General features: G+C 49.1%; 4 protein-coding genes across 6 annotated transcripts in view; 3 read left to right on the top strand and 1 right to left on the bottom strand.

Annotated features, from left to right (window-relative positions):
• LOC128437436 (echinoderm microtubule-associated protein-like 6) overlaps positions 1 to 4334 on the top strand; it is a 5831-nt gene extending 1497 nt beyond the window's left edge. Inside the window, exons 2-8 of the mRNA XM_053419586.1 lie at positions 953 to 1041; positions 1141 to 1308; positions 1379 to 1580; positions 1672 to 1798; positions 1902 to 1980; positions 2048 to 2177; positions 2253 to 4334. Of these exons, the coding sequence (XP_053275561.1) occupies positions 953 to 1041; positions 1141 to 1308; positions 1379 to 1580; positions 1672 to 1798; positions 1902 to 1980; positions 2048 to 2177; positions 2253 to 2515 (1058 nt within the window). The 3' untranslated portion in view covers positions 2516 to 4334. The remainder of the gene's footprint in view (positions 1 to 952; positions 1042 to 1140; positions 1309 to 1378; positions 1581 to 1671; positions 1799 to 1901; positions 1981 to 2047; positions 2178 to 2252) is intronic.
• The window catches only part of mtif2 (mitochondrial translational initiation factor 2), a 16154-nt gene extending 375 nt beyond the window's left edge, over positions 1 to 15779 (top strand). The window contains exons 2-14 of the mRNA XM_053419641.1: positions 10961 to 11121; positions 11192 to 11315; positions 11479 to 11650; positions 11964 to 12124; positions 12209 to 12385; positions 12476 to 12615; positions 12876 to 13000; positions 13098 to 13302; positions 13657 to 13909; positions 13992 to 14132; positions 14321 to 14485; positions 14788 to 14928; positions 15031 to 15779. Of these exons, the coding sequence (XP_053275616.1) occupies positions 10963 to 11121; positions 11192 to 11315; positions 11479 to 11650; positions 11964 to 12124; positions 12209 to 12385; positions 12476 to 12615; positions 12876 to 13000; positions 13098 to 13302; positions 13657 to 13909; positions 13992 to 14132; positions 14321 to 14485; positions 14788 to 14928; positions 15031 to 15200 (2133 nt within the window). The 5' untranslated portion in view covers positions 10961 to 10962 and the 3' untranslated portion in view covers positions 15201 to 15779. The remainder of the gene's footprint in view (positions 1 to 10960; positions 11122 to 11191; positions 11316 to 11478; positions 11651 to 11963; positions 12125 to 12208; positions 12386 to 12475; positions 12616 to 12875; positions 13001 to 13097; positions 13303 to 13656; positions 13910 to 13991; positions 14133 to 14320; positions 14486 to 14787; positions 14929 to 15030) is intronic.
• Positions 5686 to 8392, top strand: LOC128437471 (echinoderm microtubule-associated protein-like 6). Its single transcript, XM_053419647.1, has 8 exons — positions 5686 to 6025; positions 6286 to 6474; positions 6554 to 6726; positions 6811 to 6973; positions 7260 to 7363; positions 7920 to 8073; positions 8148 to 8248; positions 8326 to 8392. The coding sequence occupies exons 1-8, from the start codon at positions 5951 to 5953 to the stop codon at positions 8348 to 8350; spliced, it is 984 nt and encodes a 327-aa protein (XP_053275622.1). The 5' UTR covers positions 5686 to 5950; the 3' UTR covers positions 8351 to 8392.
• On the bottom strand, positions 15322 to 18802 carry sde2 (SDE2 telomere maintenance homolog (S. pombe)). 3 transcript variants are annotated; one of them, XM_053419644.1, is made up of 8 exons: positions 18615 to 18802; positions 17752 to 17869; positions 17561 to 17672; positions 17306 to 17475; positions 16819 to 16945; positions 16585 to 16728; positions 16085 to 16478; positions 15322 to 15733 (listed from the first exon to the last, which is right to left on the bottom strand). In XM_053419644.1, the coding sequence occupies exons 1-8, from the start codon at positions 18711 to 18713 to the stop codon at positions 15521 to 15523; spliced, it is 1377 nt and encodes a 458-aa protein (XP_053275619.1). In that variant the 5' UTR covers positions 18714 to 18802; the 3' UTR covers positions 15322 to 15520. The 3 variants fall into 3 exon arrangements, with proteins under 3 accessions (XP_053275619.1, XP_053275617.1, XP_053275618.1); XM_053419642.1 differs by having other exon boundaries at positions 16085 to 16511; positions 18615 to 18799; XM_053419643.1 differs by having other exon boundaries at positions 15322 to 15727; positions 16085 to 16511; positions 18615 to 18799.

Here is an 18802-nt window from a genome sequence, read left to right as displayed (position 1 = left end):
GCCAGTGCAGCAGCTCAGAGCAGTCATGTGACCTCTTCTGGTTCCTGTCAGCATCTTGGACCAACTGGAGGCTTCCCACAGACTCACTGGGATGTCCTGATAATAAAGACTTGCACTGGTCCAGTCTCGAGGAAACAAGTGGACGAGTATCTTCTGAGACAGGATGTTCCTCATGTTCATCATCCTGTGCAGGTGGAAGGAAGCTGTCCTAGAGACCTGATCTATATGTGGGTCACATGTCCTGGTCCTAACTCGGGTTCCTCTCAGTGGACCTGGGGACAAACTAACACCGAGGGGACTACCTGGTCTCTGAGATGTTCAATGAGCTCTGTCTGAATCTATATTCCATGCACCTGTTCTGGTGCTAAGCTAACACACCTCCCAGCACACCTGTACTGATGCTAAATTAACACACTACCCAGCACACCTGTACTGATGCTAAGCTAACACACCTCCCAGCACACCTGTACTGATGCTAACCTAACACACCTCACAGCACACCTGTTCTGATGCTAAGCTAATACACCTCCCAGCGCACCTGTTCTGATGCTAAGCTAACACACCTCCCAGCACACCTGTTCTGATGCTAAGCTAACACACCTCCCAGCACACCTGTACTGATGAACAGCAGCTAACACACCGAACCCCCTGACAGCTCAAACTGTCTCTAATAACACTCAAAGGTTTTCAATGTGATGTCATCGACATCTCACACTGACGATTAAGGTCAGATGGATTCTGAGAAGCTAACATGCTAACATTAGCATACAAGGGTTCCTTTAGTGGCATTGCTAACACCTGGGATGTTAGCATCATCCTAAATATTGCATAATGACATTAGTGTGATAAGAAGCTAAAAAACCACACATATTAACATGACAGACTAAATGCACACGCTAACTACACGTCAGGACACGTGGCTGTGCCTAGCTAACACGTTAATGTCTTTAAGGTAAACTGCTGCAGGTGAACACCGGAGCTAAAGAGCAGCTGTTCTTCGAGGCTCCACGAGGACGGAAGCAGAACATCAGTGTTGCGGAGGTCGGTTCTTCTTCATGTTCACGTGTTCTTCTTCATGTTCACGTGTTCTTCTCAGCTTGTTTCTGTTTGTAAGATCACATGGTGTTCCTGTGTTTCCAGTTTGAGAAGCTGGACTGGGCGAGCTGGACGTCGGTGCTGGGTCCGACCTGTGAGGGAATATGGCCGACGCTCAGCTTCGTTAACTCCGCCTCCCTCACCAGAGATCGCAAGCTGCTCGCCAGCGGAGACGACTTCGGGTTCCTGAAGCTCTTCAGCTTCCCGTCCAGGGTGAGGCTCCGACTCTGTCCTTTACCAGATCCCCTTCTTCTCTCTCTGACTTGTTATGAAACAACCTCAGGGCCAGTTTGCGAAGTTCAAGAAGTACGTGGGTCACAGCACCAACGTGACCAACGTCCGATGGTCCAATGACGACTCGGTGCTGCTGTCAGTGGGCGGGGCCGACACAGCTCTGATGATCTGGAGCAGAGAGCCACCGGGACACAAGGAGAGTAAAGCTGTGGACAGCGAGGAGTCGGACGACGACCCCGAGGAGGACGGAGGTAACCCATCCTGAGAAGGTTCTGGGTCTGGTTCCAGCTTCAGACCTCCAGCTCCTCATGGTGAGATGTTGTGGACATGTTGTGTTTCCAGGTTACGACAGCGATGTGGCGCGGGAGAAGGTGGTGGACTACGTCACAAAGATCTACTCTCCCAACATCAGGAACATGTCAGGAACCAAACCTCACCTGCAGCACAAAGAGCTTCCTGTGGAGGAGAGGTACCGAGTCACAGGATGAATACACAACACGATACTCCACCACACAATCCTTTACAACTTGAATCTGAATGGTTCCTGACCTTTGCCCCTCGGTCCCGGTCAGGCCTCCGGTGAGTCGAGCTGCTCCGCTGCCGGACAAGCTGCTGAAGAACAACGTGACCAAGAAGAAGAAGGTGGTGGAGGTCAGTACCAGGTCCAGCTCAGTCCTCGGACTCCGGGCCAGGATCCAAACAGCTGTTTGTGTTTCAGGAGCTGGTGCTGGAGCACGTGTTCGGGTACCGAGGCTTCGACTGTCGCAACAACCTGCACTACCTCAACGACGGCGCTGACATCATCTTCCACACGGCCGCCGCCGTGGTGATCCAGAACCTGTCGGCCGGTCGGTGAAGCTCTGACGAGGGGATTCTCCTGATAGAAGCTGCTGGTGTTACACCTCTGCTTCCTGTCCTCACAGGAACTCAGAGCTTCTACCTGGAACACACCGACGACATCCTGTGTCTCACCGTCAACCAGCATCCCAAATACCAGAACATCATCGCCACGGGACAGATCGGTGAGTCACATGACAGGAAGTCCACTCAGCTGCAGCAGACACAACTTCCTGCTAATGCCTCATATCACCACGAGCATGGACACATCTCACCTGGAGCCTCCACCTGGTCGACATGTCACAACACAACACAAAACCACATGTTCTCACACAATACGACAAGTTAGGAAGTCAACCATGAGATTGTCGGGTACGATACGATATGATACAACACAAGATACATCACGATATGTGACACGTGCTATGATATGACACAACATGATGTGACATAATACAAAAAGTTACCATACAACACGTGAGTTCACGATACGACACAACATGACACGTCGTTGTGCGTTGAGTGACAGTCAGAGCTCCTGTAATGTGCATCATCACGTTGTTCTCATGCATGACTCAGCTGCTTTTCGCCCATCGCACTTCTTTTCTTTTCTGCTTCGTCATTGTCCCGCCTCACGCCATCACCAGGTGACCTCACGGACCTGCCAGGTAAGACTCACTCATCACGGATCCATTCATCACATGATCCTGTTCTCTGGTGTGTAACCTGTCGGTGTCGTTGCTCTCGGTGTTTAGAGGCTGAGGTGTCCGGTGAGTACCAGCAGAACCCCCCCCCCCCCTTCAGAGACCACGTCTGCACTGATCTGGAATCAGAAGAAAACGCTGCTTCATGTGTTTCTCCACTAAGACTGCTCAATGTCACCAACTTCTACAACCACAGAAATAATAATAATTGTTATTATTATTGCCGGACAACACATTTATCTAAGCTGAGTACAAACATGAAACTTTGAATGATGATATTGAAGATGATATCGATCTTGGCAAACTAATTGAATTTAAAAATGTTTTAATCATTAGCGTTATTTCGTGTTTCTCCACATCAGTGTGGGCGTGGCAGCCTCACATCAGCATGCTGAACTCACTGTGGTGTCTGTGGTGTCTGTGGTGTCTGTGGTGTCTGTGGAAGTGATTCTTGTTTTTCTATACGATCAATGTCAGGACGTGAACTTCAGGCATGAAGACACTGATCTTTATCTGCTCAACAGAATCCTGTGAGAGTCCAGATCTCATGGAACATCTGGTTCAAACCGTCGACAGATGTTCACGATGATGATGTTTTATTAATAGAACACATTTAAGTTAAATCACAGTTTCTCCAAACCAGTTTTGAATCTGGGCCTCCTACTGGAGTTTATTTTTTAAACATGGAACAAAGAACTCACAGAGATTGAAGATGTGTTTGTTTAGGTTGTTTTTGTTGTGATGTTCTGTTTGTTCAGTTGTTTTCAGGTTGTTTACACAACTCGTCTCTAAATACCACTCGTTTGACCTTGTGTAGACTTTAAGAAGAAGTGAGTCCTGTGTGATCGGGACCAGATGTGTAAATACTGTGGTTATAAATGTGTGAATACAGAAAAGCACTTCAGATTTTCCTGACTCAGCAGTTTTGCTGTGTTGACTCAGCATGTAGCACCTGTCCCCTCCTGCTCCTGAACCACGTGATCGTCCTCAGTGTCTCTGCCTGCACTCCCTCAGGATCCTCGTTCCATTGAGACTCTGTGTCATTGTTCCTTTGGTTCCACTTCACCTTTAGTTCAGCAGCTCCTTCCTGTTCACTCCCTTCTTCTTCTTCTTCTTCTTCTTCTTCTTCTTCTTCTTCTTCTTCTTCTTCTGGTTCATTGGTGGGTGACTCCTGATTCTGAATCTTTCTATTTCCGGCTGCTCCTCTGTTCTTGTTTGTTCCCAAACCTGGAAACAGCTGTTTGTTAGTTTCCTTAAATCCTTGGTTCCAAAGTTGCACAGATGCTACGGACCTGGATGTTCAACACCTCGGTTCTTCGGTTCCTTTCACATTAGGTCCTAGGCTCCACAGTTATTAACTCCTACTTGATGCTTTGCCATCTTTGGTGTGAACTGTGGAACCTCAAGTGGGACCATAAAGAACCTTGAAGATGCTGTGGTCCTTAGTTCCTTGGTCCGGTGGTCCCTGGCTGTCCCTGGACCCTCAGGTCCGGGCTCCATGCTGCCTCGGCTCCTCGTTTCTTCAGCTGTTTGGTTTCTATGGTTCTCCTTTGTGCTCACAGGCCTGTCGCCATCCATCCACGTGTGGGACGCCATGACCAAGCAGACGCTGTCCATCCTCCGCTGCTCCCACGCCAAAGGTGTCGGCTACGTGAACTTCAGCGCTACAGGGAAGCTGCTGCTGTCCGTGGGGGTGGAGCCTGAACACACCATCACCGTGTGGAGGTGGCAGGAAGGTACCACAGCTTTTCAAAATACATAAATCATTTCACTTTCACTATCAAGGCCAAACAACCAGACACATGATTGGGAAGTTCTTATAGTAGATATGAAAGGAAACAGGAAGTGTTTTATTTCATTTAACAAAATGAAGGAACTTTATTCTGGATCCACAGTTCTTCTCAGAACCAGGTCTGGTGAAGCTTTGTTTCGTGGTTTGAGTGAACATGAATGAATGTTCCATCCCGGCTGACCTCTGACCTCTGACCCCCCCGCCAGGCACCAGGGTGACCAGTAAAGGTGGCCACGCCGAGCGCATCTTCGTCGTGGAGTTCAGACCCGACTCCGACACCCAGTTTGTGTCGGTGGGAATCAAACACATCAAGTTCTGGACCCTGGTTGGAGGTTCGCTTGTTTACAAGAAAGGTGTGATCGGCTCGGTGGAGGACGGCCGCATGCAGACCATGCTGTCGGTGGCGTTCGGTGCAGTAAGAGACACTTCTCCACAGTTTAACTTCAATCAAAATGTATGAATCTCAAGTTTGTCAGAATTAGATGCAAGTCCGTCTTTTCCTAATCCAGAACAACCTGACCTTCACCGGGGCCATAAACGGAGACGTGTTCGTGTGGAGGGAGCACTTCCTCGTTCGGGTGGTGGCGAAGGCGCACAGCGGCCCGGTGTTCACCATGTACACCACCCTGAGGGACGGGCTCATCGTCACGGGGGGGAAGGAACGACCGTGAGTTCTCCAGAACCAGGCCTCACCTGAGTAGCTGGTGACCCTTAATGACCGGAGGCAGGAAGTGGACCGACACCACAGGAAGCTAAAGACAGAGGATGTTACCACAGTGGACTTTGTCTTCTAGTTCTAAATAAAAAAGAGTTCAGACTCACAGGTTCTGTCTCCACGGGGACGGAACCTGTGACCCTGGATCAGTATTGATTTGAGCAGAACCGGTCCCATCCTGTAGAACCACAAGGTGTCGGTTCTACAGGATGGGAAACCAGAATCGTTCTTCCTCCTTCAGATGAGGAACATCTCAACACTGTGTCAAAACAGAACTCCCATAGTCCTCCTGGGATCCACATGTAGACGGGTCATCTGTCGGGGGGGCAGCAAATCAATCAAATCTTATTTTCACTCATTAATCTTAACAAGTTGCATCATCCTCTGATGTTAAGGAAAAACTACAAAAAAAACTTTAATGGGAGAAACTTCAGAAGTGTAACATCAATAAATAACAATATCTATAACATGAATGAGGAGGTGACTCCATGATTGAAGCTCAGCAGCAGGACTCTTGTTGGTGTGTTCCTCAGGACCAAAGAAGGCGGCGCTGTGAAGCTGTGGGACCAGGAGATGAAGCGCTGCCGAGCCTTCCAGCTGGAGACGGGTCAGCCGGTGGAGAACGTCCGGTCCGTCTGCAGAGGGAAGGTCTGAGGAGCACAGAATGGATTCAACAGTATTAACTGTGTGATCAGTGTCTCATGCACGTGGATCCAGAAGAGAAGAACATTCAGCTCAGTGAACCTGTCCTGAGAATATTGTGAATTTAAATCAAAGTCATTTAAGATGTTCCCAGTAACAAGCCGCTTTGATCAGCTGGTTCCAGATGTTAGAGACACTTCAGAGACGTTGTGGTAGAAGGATCTGGACTGACGTCTCTGACCTTCTCTTCATTCTCTGTGAATCAGGGAAAGATCCTGGTGGGAACTAAAGATGGAGAGATCATAGAGGTCGGAGAGAAGAACGCAGCCTCCAACACGATGATCAACGGACACACTCAGGGGGGAATCTGGGGTTTGGCCACTCATCCTTTCAAAGACGTCTTCATCTCGGCCAGTGACGACGGGACCATCAGGATATGGGACCTGGCTGACAAGGTGAAGATTGAGCTGAGAGTCAGATCTTCTTCTTCCCCTGGTGTAAGGTTTCATCTTTCCACTTCTCCTTCTCTCTCAGAAACTTCTGAACAAGGTGAGTTTGGGTCATCCTGCCAAGTGCACGTCCTACAGCCCCAACGGAGAGATGGTTTCCATCGGGATGGAGAACGGGGAGTTCATCGTCCTGCTCGTCAACTCCCTCACGGTCTGGGGCAAGAAGAGGGACCGCAGCGTGGCCATCGAGGACATAAGGTAAGAGGTCAGGACGTGGTCCGGACATCAGGGCTACACACTTTGTTCCTCAATCAACTCACCTGTTGTCGCCCTGTGGGTCAGGTTCAGTCCAGATAACCGGTTCTTGGCCGTGGGTTCAGTGGAAAGTGCTGTGGACTTTTACGACCTTTCTCTGGGGCCGTCCCTGAACCGGATCGGATACTGTAAGGACATCCCCGGCTTCGTGATCCAGATCGACTTCTCTGCGGACAGCAAACACATCCAGGTTAGAGATTGTTGAGTTTGGTTTTGTGTGTCTCAGTTTGTGAGTCTTTCTCTCTCCACACAGACGCTTCACCTGCAACCGAAGATGCTCAGATGTGATTGGAGCAGAAACCAGAAGCTTCTACACATTATTTTATTCACAGGAAGAATCTGTTAATGGGTTTATTATTAGTTTTGTGGCAGATGCAGTTTTAACTGCTCTTAATGTTCTTGTGACCTTTGACCTTTGTCCTCATGGCTCAGTGTAATGTTGATGTATCAGCTGAAGGTTTCCTGTTCTGCTCCAGGTGTCCACCAGCACCTACACCAGGCAGGTGCATGAAGTTCCCTCAGGGAAGATGGTAACGGAGCAGTCCACCATAGAGAGGATCACCTGGGCGACCTGGACCAGGTGAGAGCTCAGGGTGGTTCTCCGGTTCTCCGACACTAGAGCAGTGTTGGCCTTAAACGATGATCTTCAGAGCCTCACAAACTTTAGATCAATGCACTAAATATAAAACTTTGGAAATTAGCTTTGGAGCTCAAGTGTAGAACTGAACATCTGTAGATCTTGAAGAACATAGTGTGAGGATTAGGGAACAAACTGCAGGACGCACAGACCTGGAGATGTTTTCAGACTCAACTCTGTAGTTAGGTTCTGTGAAGCAGCAGCAGGTTGTCGGGTCCGACTCCTTCACAACACCAGGAACAGGTGGGGAACATTCAGAAGAGGGGCGGAGCCTGTAGAGCAGCAGGAGGCGGGACATGACGTATATATATTTATATATGTATTTACACATTTAAAACGTTTTAGAAACCTCATAATTTTCAGACATGTCACTAGGGGGCTGCAGGAACATGTTACACTCCAGATCACGTCTGGAACATGTTTCATGTTCCTCAGTAGAACCAGCGAGGCCGTGGAGTCTCTCAGATCTTGATCAGTGTCTTTGTCTTTCTGTCTCCAGCGTCCTGGGGGACGAGGTCCTCGGGGTCTGGCCTCGTAACGCGGAGAAGGCCGATGTGACCTGTGCTTGTGTTTCCCACGCCGGCGTCAACCTGGTGACAGGAGACGACTTCGGCCTCATCAAGCTCTTTGACTTCCCCTGCTCCGAAAAATTTGTAAGTGAACTTTGCAGCCGATGACTTGGATGAGTTGGACGTGTGAGCTCATCAGCTGCTGGTGTTTGTTACAGGGGAAACACAAGCGCTACTTCGGTCACTCTGCTCATGTGACCAACATCCGCTTCTCCTGTGACGACAAATACGTGATCAGTGCCGGAGGCAGCGACTGCAGGTGAGAACCAAACATGAAGAGCAGAGACTGACTCAGTGGCTTCAAACCTTCACTCTTCTGTTTCCTCTTGTTTCCAGTTTATTTGTGTGGAAATGTCAGTGAGTGTGGACGTGGTCTTCTCTCGTGAGACTGGATTCACCTGAGCATTCACCTGATCACAGCCGACAGGAAGTGTGAGCTGACCCGGGGGGGGGGGGGGGGGGGGACTTCTCCTGTCACGTCTCCTAAATCCAGATGTTTTCATGTGGAACTCAAACGTTTGTGGTTAGGAGGTGAAGAAGAAGCTCAGTAGGGAGGTGGTAGCTGTTTGATGTAGCCGTGCTTCTGTTTGTCAGGATGTGCCTTCTTCACAAAGTCTGACCAAACATTTGATAAACTTTATGATAACGTTGGTGCTATGATCAGAGGTCATCAGGGCGTTCACAGGTACGGAGGATGAACAGTGTCCTTGTCTCGTTTGTTTTTGTAACTCGTTCTGTCTGATGCGGATGAAGAAGATGATGAAGAAGATGATGATGATGATGATGATGATGATGATGATGCAGTGAGTATCACAGTGAAGTAGAATCAATTACATCAAGATGGATCTTTGTTTGATCCCAGTTATAAAACCGAAGAAACAGAAAACCTTTTTTTTTTAAATGAAAGAATTCTACCTCAAACAGATGAAGTGAAACTGAATCATATTTAAGGCAGAAAATATTTATTAGAATTAAATTGTGAGCAGAACATGAGTGTGGACGACCTTTGCATCTTTGCCTCTCCACAAGGTGGCGCTATGTTTTTTCTCTGTATTTATCTGCTGTTAAAATAAATAAAACATTTAAATTACTTTGTAACGTCTTGTTTTAAATGAAAATATCATCAAAAAGTTTTGAATGTTTTATCCTGAAGTTGTTCATCAACACAAACGTGTTTCTATAAACGTCTGTGTTTTGTGTAGATTAGATTCAGTTTGTTGAACTACACAACTTCACCACTAGATGCAAAGAAGTGATAGAAACAGAAGAAAACAACAACAGTTCATGTTGTTGTTTTCAGAAGTTTGTTTCTGAGTCAGCAGATGCTAATGCTAATGCTAGCTAGTGATGATAAGAACTCACAGCTGCTCAGTGGACGAGGTGGAAACTCACCTGAGCAGTTTCACATCCTGATTCATGATCAGTGGTTTTATGGGATTTTTCATTATGTTTACAGTGTTTTACGAAAATTGATTGATTGATTATTTATTTAAGCCTCGGAAAACACATTGAGGAATAAGACCCTCATTTATAATGGTGCCGAGGGTACAATGAAGAGTTAATACATTGAGAAAATAAATAAATAAATAAGAATGAAATAAATATGCATATATACATACAGCAACACAAGGGAAAAGGTCACAGACAATCCACCCTGACGATTCAAAATCAAAAGGAAAGAACAAATGAGTATGTTCAAATGTTGTGAAAGTAAAACATTGTGAGACACATGATATCTGGTGTATATTCAAGTGTTAACTGTGACTTATTATTTGAAGTGAATTTCTGATGTCTGTTATTTTGAATGAAGCACATTATTTAAACCTAATCAGCACCGGTTCACATATTGTACAGGAGGGAAGCTGCAGGTGAATAAACCAGTTTCCTCTGGGTTCAGGTGAGTGAGGAGGAAATGAGCAGTGGGAACTTTAACAGATGTATTGGTTCTGGACGAGGAGCTGAAGGAACCGAGGGAAGAACCTCAGCTGGAAGTGAACACAGGTCCACCAGAACCCTGTGTGGACCCAGCAGGAGACGCGATCCAGTTCCGCTCCGCGCCGACAGGGGGCGCTGTGGGCTGCTGCCGCGCTGCCAGAGGACTGTCATGGCGGCGCCCTGTGTGAGGTTAGAGCGGCTGATGAAGATGAGCTGAGAGAAGAAGCTGAACACGAGGACTCAGATGAACTCAGGTGAGTCCGGTCACTGGACCACCGTGAAGGTGAGCACGTGACACCGCGTCCGGTTCAGTCACGTGGTTCAAAGGCTTTATTTCCGTCAGCACGAGACACTGAACAAAGTGAAACGAGAGAGAGAGAGAGAGAGAGAGAGAGAGAGAGAGAGAGAGAGAGAGAGAGAGAGAGAGAGAGAGAGAGAGAGAGAGAGAGAGAGAGAGAGAGAGAGAGAGAGAGAGAGAGAGAGAGCTCAGTGCATGATGGGAGTTCTCCCTCAGCCTGTGAGGATCTTGATATCCTGAGTTTCACAGGGAGCCAGTGCAGCAGCTCAGAGCAGTCATGTGACCTCTTCTGGTTCCTGTCAGCATCTTGGACCAACTGGAGGCTTCCCACAGACTCACTGGGACGTCCTGATAATAAAGACTTGCACTGGTCCAGTCTCGAGGAAACAAGTGGACGAGTATCTTCTGAGACAGGATGTTCCTCATGTTCATCATCCTGTGCAGGTGGAAGGAAGCTGTCCTAGAGACCTGATCTATATGTGGGTCACATGTCCTGGTCCTAACTCGGGTTCCTCTCAGTGGACCTGGGGACAAACTAACACCGAGGGGACTACCTGCTCTCTGAGATGTTCAATGAGCTCTGTCTGAATCTATATTCCATGTCATATTCATGTTACACACAGATGACATACATGTTCCGTGTGACGTCATGAACAAACATGATATTAATATTAATCAGCTGATGAAAAAACTGTGTCCCTGAACGCACCATCGTCTCTCTCTCCCTGGACTCTGCAGGTATGAGTGTGATGTCATCAGTGATGCGTGCAGCGCGGCGAGTCGTCCACGCCGACCCGGCTCTGCTCCGCAGCTTCCTGTCTCCGCCCCTCGCCGGCCCTGTCCAGAGCCCCGCCCCCTTGTTCGCCGGTCCGCAGAACAGGAAGTTTGCCTCCAAACAGGTGAGTCTGACTTCCTGTCCATTGGACGTGCCTTCTTTACTTGGTCCTTGATATCCAGATGTGTCTGCAGGTCAAAGGTCAAAAGAAAGAGCTGAAGATCCCGAAGGTCAAACCCAAAGTGGACAAACAGGAAGTGGAGATCAGTCAGAGGATGACGGTGGCGGCTCTCGCTGAGGCCATGAGCAGAGACTGTGGTAAGAGCCGACTGGGCCCCACCGGCTCCTGATCCGGATCCGGATCCTGATCCGGATCCTGCTCCTGCTCCTGCTCCTGCTCCTGATCCTGATCCTGATCCTGCTCCTGATCCTGATCCTGCTCCTGCTCCTGGAGCCTGACCAATCAAGTTCTGTGTTTCAGATCACGTGTTCGAGGCCCTGCTGAACACCTCGGTGGATCTGGACTCTCTGGATCCGGACTCGGTTCTGGACGAGAACTGGATCAAAGAGGTGGTGACTCGATCGGGGATGAAGTTTAAATGGGCCAATCTGAGCGAGAGCAGGAAGAGAACCAACCGGGACGCCCACCGCAGGTAACAGGGACAGGAAGTCACTCAGGCACCATCAGCCAATCAGAACACAGCTACAAACCAACCAATCAGAACACAGCTTCAAACTGACCAAACATAATAGAACCTGTTGTTCGACTTGAGAAGTAGAAACGGACACTTAGTAGATGAAGATGAAGATGAAGATGAAGCCATTAGACCAAACTGAGTTAATGACACTTTGTACATTTCTGATCTATCGTTAGCATCGTTAGCTCGGACGCTAACTTGTTCTGAACGCTGAACCGTCACATGTAACATTCATTCCTCTCTGACCTTTGACCTGTGACATCATCAGCCCTCCAGCTGACCTGTCCAGCCTGGTGGTACGCCCCCCGGTGGTCACCATCATGGGCCACGTGGACCACGGTAAGACCACCCTGCTGGACAGTCTGAGGAAGAGTCAGGTGGCGTCGACGGAGGCCGGAGGAATCACCCAGCACATCGGAGCCTTTCTGGGTAAACATCAGAAAACGTTATTCACACAACTTATTGATTATTGATCAATAACATAAATCAACTATGAGGGTTCTTTACTTCCAGTTCAGCTGCCGACCGGCGAGAAGATCACCTTCCTGGACACTCCGGGGCACGCAGCCTTCTCCTCCATGAGGGCCCGGGGAGCCAGGGCCACCGACATCGTCATCCTGGTGGTGGCGGCCGATGATGGCGTCATGAACCAGACGGTGGAGTCCATCCAGCACGCCAGGAGGGCCGGGGGTAAGAGCTCCACCCGTCACCGCTGCTCCGACTCTGTGTGTGTGTGTGTCTGTGTGTGACTGTGTCTAACTGTGTGTGTGTGTGTTTCAGTTCCCATCATCGTGGCGGTGAATAAATGTGACAAAGCTCAGTCGGACCCCGATCGGGTGAAGCGGGAGCTGCTGGCTCACGATGTCGTGTGTGAGGAGTTCGGAGGAGACGTGCAGACGATCCACATCTCCGCCCTGAAGGTGACACACACTGAGATGATTCACAGCTGAGGCTCACTCCTGATTGGTCCGGGGACTTTAGGGGCGGGACCTTTATAGTCAGCTGAGGAGGTGTTTAGAGATAAAACCTGAAACTTCTGAAGTTCATTTCTGGAAGTTAAATCGTTTCGTTCTATATTATGTTATATAAACTGTCAGCGTGTAGAAGGTGTGGGTCAGTGACCCGGGTAGCTGCAGCGCCCCCTGCAGGCCGTCAGGTGATGATGTCATGTTGTGGTCAGGGGGACAACCTGCTCGCTCTGACCGAGGCCACGGTGGCGCTGGCCGAGGTTCTGGAGCTGAAGGCGGATCCGAGCGGCCTCGTCGAGGGGTTCGTCATCGAGAGTCGAACCGACAAAGGCAAAGGGTGAGAGAGCGCCCCCCCCCCCCCCCCCCCCCTGTGATGTCATCAACACACTGCTCTGTCGCTTCAAGGAGTCATAACCCCTCACGTGTCTCCTCAGTCCTGTAACGACCACCATCGTCCAGCGGGGGACGCTGAGGCGGGGGTGTGTCCTGGTGGCGGGAAAGAGTTGGGCTAAGGTCCGCCTCCTGTTTGACGAGAACGGGCGGGCGCTGACGGAGGCGGGGCCGAGCTGTGCGGTGGAGGTGGTCGGGTGGAAGGAGCTGCCCTCTGCTGGAGACGTCATCCTGGAGGTGGAGTCTGAGGTGAGAACTGACCTTTGACCTCTGAATGAGGAAGTTGTCACCAGCTCCATGACAACCTGATCATTCGGTTTATGGCAATAATTAATACTTTCTTCATAAAGGCATTTAAAGAAAATATAAAAAAGAACAAATAAACTCATGTTATATATAAATAATAATTCAAATAAATAAAACCATAAATATAACTTACGCTGTTTTTTATTATCCTCTGCGCTGGCTACACCTAGTGGCCGGAGGTATTATGTGTTTTTGTTGTCTGTCAGATTTTTGAGAACTGTTCAGAGGTCGAAGGTCACGTGACCTCACATGTGAGGAACTGAAACTGAGGAGTTGTTTGATTGGTTTGCGGAGCAGCAGCGAGCGAGGGAGGTGGTGGAGTGGAGGAGCAGTGAGGCGGAGGAGCTGAAGCTGCAGGAGGAGCAGAGCGCCATCGAGCTCAAACAGGAAGTTCACCTGCAGGAGTACAGGAGGGAGAGGGCGGAGCTATCTCACCTGAGCTGGAGGAAGAGGAAGGTGGCGTTGTACCGAGCCAACAAGACCAAGTTCTCCGTGCGTCCGAGTGAGAGGAGTCAGGACGAGCAGCTGAGGCTGCCGCTCATCATCAAAGGTGTGCTGTGATTGGCCCAAAGCAACATTACCTAAAAGGTTAACAGCTGACCGTTGACTGACCTTTGAACGTTGACCTCCAGGGGATGTGGACGGGTCGGTGGAGGCCATCTTGAACATCCTGGATAGTTACGACGCTCAGCAGCAGTGTGAGCTGGAGGTCGTCCACTTCGGCATCGGGGACGTTTCAGAGAACGACGTCAACATGGCGGAGACGTTCGCAGGTAAGAACACGGGTTCAACCGCAGGTCACAGAGCGGCGCCCTGACACGCCTGAGGTCACAAGACTCAGGTCCCAGAGCGTCAGAATAAAACACACAAGTTACAAACGTCTGATCAATAAACTTGTTCTATTAATCAGTTTCTGACCTAAAGCCACATCGACTTCAGAAAACTCTCTCTCTCCATTTAGGGTCAATTTACGGCTTCAACGTTGGGGCCAGCAGGTCGGTCCAGCAGGTGGCGCTGAAGAGAGGCGTCCCGCTCAATATTCACACCGTCATCTACAAACTGGTGGATCAGCTGAAGGAGGATCTGAGCAACAAGCTGCCGCCGCTCGAGTCCGAGAGCGTGATCGGTGAGTGAATAATACCAAAATTATGAATCTGCTGTTTTATTTGCTCTGCTGCACCTCTGATTGGCCGACCCATGCAACCCTCAATGAGCTAACCAATCAGACTGAAGACGGCAACTGGTGGGTTTGTGGGAAATGTCATGGTGCTTGATTGCCACCAGGTGGCGGCAGTGACGCATGTTTAAATTAGTTTATCCTCCGTCAGTGTCGCTGAAGAAAAAACTATATTGACTTTAAACGCTGTTACCCAGCATCCTTTGCGTTCTCATGATCAATCTAAAGGGAAACGGTTTCACCTCCTGCAGGTGAGGCGTCGGTCCTCGCCATGTTCGTGGTCTCCGTGGGGAAGAAGAAGGTTCTTGTGGCGGGATGTCGGGTTCAGAAAGGTCAGCTGGACCGGCGCCACACCTTCAGACTGATCCGAGGTCGAGACACCGTGTGGGAGGGTGAGTGATGCCAGGAACAGCTTCTTATCATGAGTTCTAGTTTTATATCAATTTAAAGTGAAGACTCCAAACATGGCTGACGCTCTACGGCGCCCCCTGCAGGCTCTCTGTTGGCGTTGCGGCACCATAAGGACGACGTGCAGACGGTGAAGACGGGGATGGAGTGCGGCGTGTCGGCCGGGGACTCAGTGGAATTCAAACCCGGTGATGTCATCGTGTGTTTTGAGAACGTGGCCTGTCCGCAGGTCACTTCCTGGAACCCGGGCTTCTGATGCGAGGACGAGCTCATCATCCGATCACTGACAGATATTGACAGATTATTGATCTCAAGACAAATGTGACCTCTGTGTGATGCAACATGACATCATGAGAAACAGCCAATCAGAGACGAGGTGAGAAAAAAACAAGACCTTTATTTTGACGATTCAAAAGGAGAAAAAACTGATAAAACAAAGAAACAAATGAAAACCTGACCGGACTCATAGGTCACTTCCTGTTTCTCTCCAGAACTTCCTGTCGGAAACATTCACACATTAAAAACTGAACTTTTCCCTTAATGTTGAGACGAGCGTCTGGTCGACCTCTGACCTCTTCACTTCCTCCTCTTCTTTCCGGGTTTGGAGAGCAAGGCCGGGTCGATCTGATCTGGGGTCAGCCCCCTGACGCAGAAGAGTCGGGCAGCGCGCTCCGACAGCGCCCCCCCACACTTCAACCCCCGAGACATTAGTTCCTCCTTCAGGACGTCCAGACCCAGAGACTCCAGCTGATCGACGGAGGACACCGAGGACAGATCCAGAGGCTGCCGCTGGGGGGGGGGGGGGCAATATGAAGGGTTAATGTAAATTAAATAAATATTTAATTCAAACCAAACTGAGCTGTGTGTTTATTAATGAAATTAACACCAGGAAGAATTATATAAAAAATATTAAATTAATGATCGACATGATGAATGTCAGCGTCACATGACCTCCAGATCTCATGACATCACAAGGTATTAATACGAGAATCAACCAATCAGATCAGTCGACATGAGATCACTGTGACCTTTGACCTCTGAAATCTAATCATGGAGTGTTTGAACCAAATAATAAAAAAACCTGAAAACAAAGCTTTTGACCACCAGGTGTCATCGGTGAGGAGAAGACACATGACTGACCTGTGGCTGAGGTTCCTGGTTCTCTGAAGCTCTGGTCTCTGGAGGTTCCTGGTTCTCTGAAGCTCTGGTCTCTGGAGGTTCCTGGTTCTTTGAGGCCTTGGTCTCTGGTACTTCCTGGTTCTCTGAAGCTCTGGTCTCTGGAGGTTCCTGGTTCTCTGAAGCTCTGGTCTCTGGAGGTTCCTGGTTCTCTGAAGCTCTGGTCTCTGAAGGTTCCTTGTTCTCTGAAGCTCTGGTCTCTGGAGGTTCCTGGTTCTCTGAGGCTCTGGTCTCTGGAGGTTCCTGGTTCTCTGAAGCTCTGGTCTCTGGAGGTTCCTGGTTCTTTGAGGCCTTGGTCTCTGGTACTTCCTGGTTCTCTGAAGCTCTGGTCTCTGTTGGTTCCTGGTTCTTTGAGGCTCTAATGGTTTGGCGAGCAGAGGATGAGGACGAGCTGCAACAAATTTGTTTTCATCAGAAATAGTTAAAAAAAACAAAATCTGACGTGTTCCTGATCTGATCTCTACCTGCTGCTCTGCTCAGGCTCCACCCCCTCTCTCTGCATCTTTGTGGTAACTGCTCCACAGCTGGAGGAGGACGACGCCCCCTCATCATCATCATCGTCTTCGTCCTCTGAGCTCAGCATCTCGTCCAGCTCCCCCACACCCGTCCTGAAACCATGACATCAGATTAAAAAACACTGAGCAACAGCATAAAACAACAACTTAAATTCATGCTCCTCCCCCTGAATAAAATCTCACCAGAAACACGCCGAAGCCATCTTCTTCTTCTTCTTCTTCTGCGGCTGCTCGCTCTGATCAGAGTTTGATCTCTTTGAGGCAGAGACGTCCTCCACCTTCACGTGTCCACTGGACGACGCCTGGAGACCTGAGACACAGAGGCGTTCAGGTCACATGATGTCACGGGGATGTTGGATTTCACCGTTTCTCTTTGACTTCAGTAAATGATACAAGTAATGAAACTGATAGAAAGTAAATCAATACAAAAATGTAAGGTTTTTTTATCAATAAGAACATAAAAGCTATTGATATGTTTTAGTTCTTGATGTGAACATTTCTTTCTGCTCCTCGACCGACACCGTGTGTTCTCCACACATGTAATGACGTCATCACACGTGTGAAACCTGATGAGGTAGAAAACCAAGTCCTCGACTTTCTCTACAGAAGTCGACAGTGAAGACGAGTGATATGTTTGAGGTTCACGTTATCACCCCCCCCCCCCCCTCACCTAGGAGCACGGAGTCCTCCAGGCGCTCCGACAGGTCATGACACTGCTGCTGATACTGAGGATCAGTGAAGTGATGTTTGGGTTCAGACAGTTTCCTCTGCAGACGGTCCAGCCGGCGCTGCTCCTTCTCCGCCTCCCGCTCCGCCTGCTTCTTCAGCCACTCCGCCATCCTGGAGCCACCACAGAAGAAGAACAGAGTCAACATCCCTCACAGAACACGAGTCACTCCAACATGTCGCGTCTGCCGGGACTCACTCCTTCTCGTGGTTCACGTCTCGGAGACGTCGTCCGCTCAGGTCTCTGCAGGCTTCGCGGTTCGTGGTCTTTTCGATCTGAGCGCCGAGAGCTCGCAGCATCGAACCGAACCCTGAAACACCGAAGTGAGCTCGTTAGTATTTGTCTAGTCAGCTGATCAACGGCTGGATGTGTGCATCTCCTGGACTGACCTCCCTTCCCTCCACACAGACGGGGCTGCAGGTGATAGACGGCTCCATGTTGCAATGGATCCTCCACATCGGACACTCGACCGTTTCTGATGACGTAGAAATCCTCAGGGGATCCCAGCTACACACACACAGTTGTTTAAGAGGGCTGTGATGATATGGATAATTTCTCACCGCTGTGATAAAACATCTTACTCCAGTTTGTCTGTTTCAGAGAATCTGTGGAACTCCAGAGTGTGGAACGGTCACATGTTCTCTAACATGTGATAAACTGCTCCTTCTTCAGTATTTCATGTTATTAAGCAAACAACTTCAGAGTAGACGCGCTACTTCCTGTTTACAAGGATCCAGTTCATGCAACTGGTCACATGATCAACATGTTCAGGGGCACATTCTCACTCAAAACGATAGTGAACCGTTTTGCTGAAGCTTCTGGGATTTAAACTAAGTTATCATCTGCATCTTGTTCTTTTCTTAACTAGGGAACAATTAGTACGTTTATTCAAACAATAATAAGTAACTCGAGTCTGAATACGGAACTATCTCTGGATTCTCTTGACCAGTGGAGCTCACCTGGTCCAGTAATTTTCACCAGTTTAAAACAAAGGAAAATACGGTGATGACAGACGTTCGAATCCCGCAGGAGGAATCACATGACCACGGTGTCACCGTCACCGTCCTCCGGTGTCACGAGGTTTGAGTCTTTAACTTTCAATAAACCGTTTAAACCTTTTCAAAATGTTATGAAACGTCTGAAGAACCGTTTCCGGTCAGTGTTGTTAGCTAACGTTAGCATGTGGGCTAACGGCGACACTCGTGGCTTCCGGCCTGTGCGTGTGTTCGAGGTTGTCTGTGACGTCACTCACCTGCTGCTGGACGAACCGGGTCAGAACATCTTTCACCACAGAACCGACCGGAAACTGCGCGTTACAGCGGAGCCGCGGCGCGTGCACACACACTTCCATCTTCACTCTACAGGTAACAACACTGCACTGTTCGATACTTCCTGTTATTCACTTCTTCTTCTTCTTCTTCTTCTTCTTCTTCTAGTTTA

This window comes from Pleuronectes platessa, chromosome 3 (genome assembly GCF_947347685.1).
Source record: "Pleuronectes platessa chromosome 3, fPlePla1.1, whole genome shotgun sequence".
NCBI lineage: Eukaryota > Metazoa > Chordata > Actinopteri > Pleuronectiformes > Pleuronectidae > Pleuronectes > Pleuronectes platessa.
This window is presented reverse-complemented; position numbering and strand designations above follow the sequence as displayed.